This window comes from Pipistrellus hanaki (assembly GCF_964339955.1).
Source record: "Pipistrellus hanaki genome assembly, chromosome: 3".
Classification (NCBI taxonomy): domain Eukaryota; kingdom Metazoa; phylum Chordata; class Mammalia; order Chiroptera; family Vespertilionidae; genus Pipistrellus; species Pipistrellus hanaki.
The window spans coordinates 109,953,284-109,960,938 of NC_140505.1; the positions used below are offsets into that span (position 1 = coordinate 109,953,284).

General features: G+C 54.9%; 1 protein-coding gene across 13 annotated transcripts in view; it reads right to left on the reverse strand.

Annotated features, from left to right (window-relative positions):
- Positions 1 to 3,135, reverse strand: part of SOCS2 (suppressor of cytokine signaling 2) — a 50,253-nt gene extending 47,118 nt beyond the window's left edge. For 2 of the 13 annotated variants that reach the window (XM_084880365.1, XM_084880364.1), the window contains exons 1-2: positions 1,866 to 2,198; positions 45 to 408 (exon numbers count right to left, since the gene is read on the reverse strand). In XM_084880365.1, coding sequence (XP_084736491.1) covers positions 45 to 183 — 139 coding nt within the window. In that variant the 5' untranslated portion in view covers positions 184 to 408; positions 1,866 to 2,198. Of the gene's footprint in view, positions 1 to 44; positions 584 to 712; positions 847 to 1,181; positions 1,268 to 1,338; positions 1,361 to 1,865; positions 2,203 to 2,862 lie in introns of those variants that run through there. The other 11 variants (XM_084880373.1, XM_084880375.1, XM_084880374.1 and 8 more) reach the window with 11 other exon arrangements.
- Positions 3,136 to 7,655: the final 4,520 nt, after the last annotated feature.

Sequence of the window (7,655 nt, forward strand, 5' to 3'; positions counted from 1 at the left end):
GGAAGCGCCCCCTCCCGCACGCGCGGCCGCCGCCCGCGCCCTACCTGTGTGGCTGAGCTCCCGCAGGGCCTTCGCCAGCCGCGCCGCCTCCGGGGACGGCTCCTCCGCGGACCCCGCCGTCCCCCACTGGCTCCGCGTGCCTTCCGCACCATTCCCGGAGGGCTCGGCGCACCGCAGGGTCATGGGCAAAGGGTCCCCGCGGCGAGCACAGGTGGCCGCCCGAGCAGGGGTCAGAGAAGGGCACGGGTCCTTCCTGGAAGTCAGCGGGAACCCCAAAACACGTCCCTGCGGAGTATCCAAAATGGTGGTGGAGGAGGGGGAGGGGACGGGGAGCTGCCGGTTCTTCCTCCCCGGGTCCTGGTGGGCAGATGGCAAAGTCCCCCGCAGGCGCGGTCACCCCCGGTTTGCCTGCAGAGAGAAGAGAGCGGGGCTGGGTCAGTCGGAGCCGGACCCCTGGGCCGGGGGTGTGGGTGGGGAGACAGCGACGTAGAAAATCCCGGGGACTCCTCCGCGCCCGTGCTCCTGCACCATTTAACCCCCGGTATCCAGGCCCCGCTGGAGAGCCAGAAGGATTGAGGGAGCCAGCCGGGATCCAACGCGCCAGAGTCAAAAAAGGGGAGGGGTGGGGGGAGGGGGCGGGAGAGGCAGGATGAGGGTGGGGAGCCGGGTGTCTTCCCGCCCAGGGCAGCAGAATGGAAGCGCCAAGAGTCACCTGCAAGGCGCAGTGGTAAAATGTGCCCTCGTCAAGGGCAAGTGGAAAAACTGCTCAAAGGCAATCACAGGAGAGCCCTCAAAACGGCACCCCTCTGTCTCCCGCTCCGCACGGCCCCGAGAGCCCCGGGAGAAAGTGCGGCACCAGCCCGGCTCCCCGCCCCGCGGCGCCGCGGGGCTCCCGGGGCCGGAGCCGCCCGCCCGGGGCGCCGAGGTGCGCGGGTAGCCGCATCCGCAGCCCGGAGGCGGCCCGGCTCCCCTCCCTCCTCTTCGGGCCGAGGCGGGGGGCGCCGCGGGGCCGTGGCGGCCGCTCCCGGGGCCGGGCGGCCGCGGCCGCCGCGGGCGCTGTCGAGGAATCGGCCGCAGCGCGCGGCCCGCAGCCTCCGCGGGGGTCGGAGCCCGGGAGCCCGGGCGGAGCGGCGGCAGCGGGAGCCGCGGGCCCTGCGGGGCGGCCACAGCTGAGCCCTCACCTCGGCCTCGGCCGCCGTCTCAGCACCCGGCAGCCTCCCCAGCGGACCCGGGGCGGGGAAGCTGAGGAAGGACCCCAGAAAGGAGGGGGATCCGCTGAGTTTCCCCCGCTGATTTCTAATTTGGGAATGAGATGCCCGGGGATGTGACGGACCAGACCTGCCGCGGCGGCGGCCGGCGTTCTCCGCGCGGCGGGCAGACACTAGCCCCGGGGATCATCGCCTGGAACCCCAGGGCCCGACACCGGCTCCTGGGCTCGCACCTCCCCCCCCCCTACACACACACACACACACACACACACACACACACACACTTTTCCCTCCCCGGGCAGCTGCAGGGTTTCCCTCCGGCTGCGACCAAGGAGGTGGGAAGGACAGAGGGAGGAGGAATGCGCCCAGGCGGGAGGCAGGCGAGGGGAAAGGAGCGGGAGATCGGGTTATTGGGAGGGTTATTCATTTGGATGGCGGATTAGGAGAGAAAAAACACTCCGGAGACTGCCCGACGCCGGGAAGGAAGCGGAGAGAGCCGGCCGCGGTGCCCGGCAGCGGGGCAGCGCCGCGGCTCGGACTCTCCGCCCCGGGCGCCTCCGAACTGCGGAAGCCCAGGCCGCCCGGCGCCCGCGGCGGCGCCCCGAGCCCTCCCCGGCCACCCCGTTGGGGCGGCGCCTGGGCTCCCCGCACCCGTACCTGCCGCCGGCCCCGGCCCGCGCTCCTCCGGCGTCTCGGCTGCGGGCGCAGAGGGTCCTGAGGCGTGGCGCCCGCAGCCCGGGGGCGCCCTGTCCGCGGCCCGCGCTGCGCCAGAGGCGGCGGGCGAGGAGGCTCATGCTTCGGGGAAAACCCAGGCCCGCGAGCCGCGGCGGCGGCGGCCAGACTTGGCAAGAGTTAAACGTCCGTCCCCGGAGCGGCGTGTGCGCGCGACGCCCCGGCCCCACGCGCCTCCGGTGCTCCCCACCTCCCTCCTCCTCCGGCCGCGCTCGGAGCGCCCCGCCCGGCTGCGGCGGAGGCCGCTTTCCAGGAACTTTCCAGGAATTCGCCCCACGTGACCGCGGCCCCAGCTCCGGCTTCAAATAGGCGAGAGCGCCACTGCGCAGGCCTGGGGGAGGGTGGGGGGCGGGCTCTGCGCGCCCGGGAGGGGGGCCGAGGGGGGACTGGCCCCACCCGACCCCCGCACTCCGGGTGGTTCGGGGACGCGCAGAACACCCCGGCCACCATCGCCCCCGTTTGGGCGGCCAGAACCTGCCCCCCAGCCGTGCCAGGCGTGAGCCGGGATCGAGCGAATAGCAGACATCCTCGCCCCTCTGCGGGGATCTCTCTTTCTTAGCCCCTCGGTCCCTCCACGCGACCCCGCAGGCCGCGCATTTTGTGAGCAGCGCGCCAGAGACTGAGCGCGCGGGGGGGGGGGGGGGGGTTGTCCCCGAAAAGGCCCCTCCCGGCAAGACACTTGAATGGGGTGGGGAGGCCCCTTTCCAGCCCAGCGCCCGGTGCCCACGCCCAACAGCCGGAGAGAGCGGGCCGGAGGCGGCGTCCTCAGCTCGGGTCCTAGAAGGCAGCCAGCGGCTCCTTAGGCGGCGCTGGCCGCTCTCAGCTCCCTCCCGCGGGCGGCCTCTGGCACCTGCCCGGCCAGGTTCCTCCCCTCCAGGCCGCTCCTCAGGCTCCTTCCTGCAGCCGGGCGCCCCCAGCTCACCTGGGCGGACTGTCCGGGGGGGCTCCCTGACGCGTGCGCCTGAGAGGTGCTGGGCGATGAGCCCCGGTTCCAGCAGTCCGCAGGGCGCGTGTCTCTGCGATTTCCTGCGGGGTTGGCGCCCAGGGCCCGGGAATTCAGAAAGATCCCGGCCGGCCCGGGGACCCTTCACCGCCTCCCACCCGCTTGGAGGTCACCTGGCCTCCGTGGGAACTCATCTTCTTGCCTGCACGCCCGCCCCCGAAATGTGACCTACTTTTTAAAAACCATTCACATTCACGGGAAACCCGGTTCCAAAACTTCGATAACCATTTTTTCTTTGAAATACCATTCTATTGCATCACTGCTCAAAAGCTTGAAAGGTCAATGGTCACTCTTAGTTGAAGCGATGGCTATGGGGAAGTTGGGCGAGGAAGGGGGAGGAGGTGTGGGGAGGCGCGGCTCACAAACCTTGCCGGGTGCTCCCTCTGCTGGCTCTGGGAGGAAGCATAAACCGGCTCCCCCCTACGCCGGGAGTCTGGGACAGTGGTAGTTTTCTCTGGTGTGTGTGTGTTTGTTTGTTTGTTTGTTTGTTTGTTTTTAATACATTTTATTGATTTTTTTACAGAGAGAAAGAGAGGGAATCGATGAGAGAGAATCATCCATCAGCTGCCTCTTGCACACCCCTACTGCGGATGTTCCCGCAACCAAGATACATGCCCTTGACCAGAATGGAACCTGGGACCTTTCAGTCCACAGGCCGATGCTCTATCCACTGAGCCAAACCCGTTTCGGCTCGGGGGTTTTTTGTTTGTTTGTTTGTTTGTTTGTTTTGTTTTTACTGCTTTTGAGTAAATAACTACGCAAATGATTGGCAGGTGAGCCCCTGACGGGTGAGGGATTTCCCAGCCTAACAAGGGCTTTCTCCAAGATGGAGTCGTATGCATGGGATCATGGTTGGTTGTTTTTTATTGAGTCTTTGATATGAAGGGCAGAGCTAATTGAACTCTAATAAAAATCCTCTATAAAGTAACTGAAGATTCAGCACTGGTCGGGTCGTTTACCATTTTTAGATCCTCTGCCTTTTCTATAAAATTAAGGGACTGGACTCTAGTTCCCGGTGAGGGACTAAGATGGATGCAAAATCAGATTCCATGTAGAGGTCGTGTGCAGTCTGAGACCCAAAACCTTTAAGAACCACTGCAGTCTGCCAGGGTTCACCACGTTCTAAGTTATTCCATATGGCTTCTTCCTTGGGTAGAGAATCCTAGAGGTAGGGTGTACTCTCTTCTGTAGTTAAAATTAAAGATAATTTTTTAAAAAGTTTAAGGATAAAATAAATTTCTATTTGTCAATTAAAATGAATCTGCCAGCAACCCTTCTTAATGGGCTTTCCTGTTGCCTCTTAACATAGGCTTTCCTCTTTTGCTATTCCGTCTTCCTGGAGTGCCCTTTCCCAGATTGGGTGCGTGACCAGCACTCATCATTCAGGTGCCAGCTCCTCACCTCCCGAGAGAGTCATTGTCCACAAAAGTTCCAACAAGCACAATACCAGCTGTAGGAGCACCAAACTGTACCAGAGTAGGATTTTTTATTTTTGTTTCTGAAATGTTTCTCTGCACTTTGGTGGCCTTTTTAATCTGCCTCTTAGGAAAACTACTTATGGGATCATGTTAAGAAAAAAAAAAGTGAAATTGTATCTATTTCAAGCTTTTAAAACATTATAAATTTTTGTTTGCATGTGAGCAAAAACAGAAGGGGATGCGAAGAAATTAAAGCAGCTATTTTTAAGGTGGCAGAATATGGGTGAATTTTTAAATTTGATTTAAAAATTTAAAAATACTGTTCTAATATTTTTTAAATATATATATTTTATTGATTTTTTTTTTGATTTTTTTTTTTTTTTTTTTTTTACAGAGAGGAAGGGAGAAGGATAGATAGTTAGAGACATTGATGAGAGAGACACATCAATCAGCTGCCTCCTGCACACCTCCCTGGAGATGTGCCCACAACCAAGGTACATGCCCTTGACCAGAATCAAACCTGGGACCTTTCAGTCCACAGGCCAACACTCTATCCACTGAGCCAAACCGGTTTCGGCTGTTCTAGTATTTTTTTATACAGTCATCATTTCCCCAAAATTGCACATAGGCCAGTGTCTTCAATTACTCTAAGAGAACAGAGTAAGTTTGCAGAGCTTGTAACTCCAGTCCTGATGGACCTCTCTCCTGAATCCCATCACTTTTGAATGTCCAATAGGCATCTCCGGTTTAACACGTCTCAAACTAAGTCCTGATAACTCCTTAAAACAACACTTCTTAAAACACACACACACAAAAAAAAAAAAAAAAAAAAAAAAAAAACACAAAAAAAAATAAAAACACTCCTCCTTCAATCTTCCACATCTCTGAAAATGTCAATTCCAGTCTTCATTTGCTCAGGTCAAAAACCTTAGTCATCCTTGATTGCTCCTTCTCACACACCCCACATCCCACCTGTTACCCAATCCTGTGGCTCTTGACTTCGCAATAAACCCAGATTTGAAGCACTTGCTACATCATCAGCCACTTCATCATTTGAAGCACTTGCTACATCATCAGCCACTTCATCATTTGAAGCACTTGCTACATCACCAGTCCAAGTCACCCCATTTCTGCCTGACTTACTGCTGCAGCCTCCCTACTGGCATCCTTGTTCCTCTTACATCTGTGCACGCCTGACAGGAGCAGTAAGAGTGATCCTGTTTAAACTAAGTCATTTCATGTCCCTCCTCGGCTCCAACCCAAATGGCTGCATCACACCAGAGTGAAAGACAAAATCCTAAGAACCACTGGAGAATCCTACAAGATCTGGTCCCATTTACGTCTGACCTCGCCTCTTCCTGCTGTGTTCCTGGATCACTCTTTCCCAGTCACATTGGACCCCTTGCTATTTATAAAACATGCTGCTCTTTCTCCTTCCTCAAGGCCTTCATCTATGCTGTTTCCCTACCTATCATGTTCTTCCTGTCAGATACCTGCATGGTTTACTTCCTCAGATTTTTACTCAGTGTCACCTTCTTAGTGGGACCTTGCCTGATCACTCTATTCATAATCAACCCTCCCACAAACACTCGTCTCTCTCCCCTGGTGTAGTTTCTCCCTTAACACTGATCACTATCTAACTTAGTTTATATTTTATTTATTAGTCTGGTTTCCTGTCTTTCTCCCCCACTAGAATGTAAACTTCATGGGGGCATGTATTTGCCTTTGCATTGTTCACAGATCTGTCTTACTTAGCACCTTGAATAGTTCCCAGCATTTGGTAGGAAATCCACATAATTGTTGAATGAATGGATGGGTGGATGGATGTTTTAGCAGCATAGCTTTAATATTAAACTGCCTGGGCATGAATCCTTACTCTTGCTACATATTGATCTTTGACAAAGTAGCCTCTTACAGAGATAATAATGAAAATTGCCTTTATAGTGTTGTTCTGAAAATTAAATGAGATAATCCATGAGAAATGCTTTGGTACTCAGCAAATAATAAAGATGAACTGTTATTTCAACTATCATCCTTTTACTCTCAGTGAGTTTGGATTTTTTTTCCTCCCTGTAAGTAGGATCATCGTGTATCACATGTGTCAAACACAAGGCCCGCGGGCCAAATCCAGCCCGCCAGGCCTTGCAATGTGGCCCGCACCGCGCTGTCATCACTGCACTCCGCTGTCAGTTTATGACATTGTCAGTTTATGACTGTTCAATAAACCATTCGGCCCGCGATTTAGGCTGGATTTTAGATTTTGGCCCCTTCTCTGATTGAGTTCGACACCCCTAGTATGAAGCTCAACAGTCACCTCCTGAGACTGCCTGAGACCCTCTTGGAGTTCATTCCCTGGAGCTCGTTTTCAGGTTTAAATTTGTAGGGTTACAAAGTGATTTCATTTGTTTCTAGATGTTCAGAAACATATCTGTTCTGTTCAGTGGGGTAGGAGGTGCATGCTGCTACGGTGAGCTCATTCTGCATGAGGGGAGGGGAGTGATTTTCACATCATTGGAGAGTTTCTCCCGTCGCCTGCACTGAGAAATTGTCAAGCCTTGAAAATCCCCTCTATGTGCCAAACCCGAACTGGACAGTCTTGGTTTTGCAATGCAGATGTTCTAATACTGCAATTGACAAGTACTCCACACAGCTCTGCCAAGTTGCAGAAAGAGTTTTTTAGGTTTTGGGTTTGTTTTTTTTAGGATAGGAGAGCTATCAGATATCCTTGACTGTTGTGTCTGAAGCACTTGTGGGGAGAAGGTATGCTTTTAAGCGGCCAACATCTCTTCCATTTGTTTGTTTGTTTGTTTGTTTAAATTGTAGAGGAAGGGCCTGGCTTGTTTGATTCAGTGGATAGAGTCTTGGACTGTGGGCTGAAGGGCCCCGGATTCGATTCCAGTCAGGGCACATGCCTGGGATGTGGGCTTGATCCCCAGTAGAGGGAGTGCAATAGGCAGCCGATCAATGATTCTCTCTCATCATTGATGTTTCCATCTCTCTCTACCACTCCCTTCCTCTCTGAAATCAATTAAAAAATATATATTTTAAAAAATAAATTTTAGAGGAAGGGAGAGTGAGAGAGAGAGAAAGAAACAATGATGAGAGAGAATCATTGATCAGCTGCCTCCTGCACACCCCCTCTGGGCATCTAGCCTATAACCCAGGCATGTGCCCTGACAGGGAATCAAACTGTGACCTCCTGGTTCACAGACTGATGCTCAATCACTGAGCCATACTGGCTGGGCACCATCACTTCCTTTTAGATTTTGCCATTTCATCATTACCACCACATAC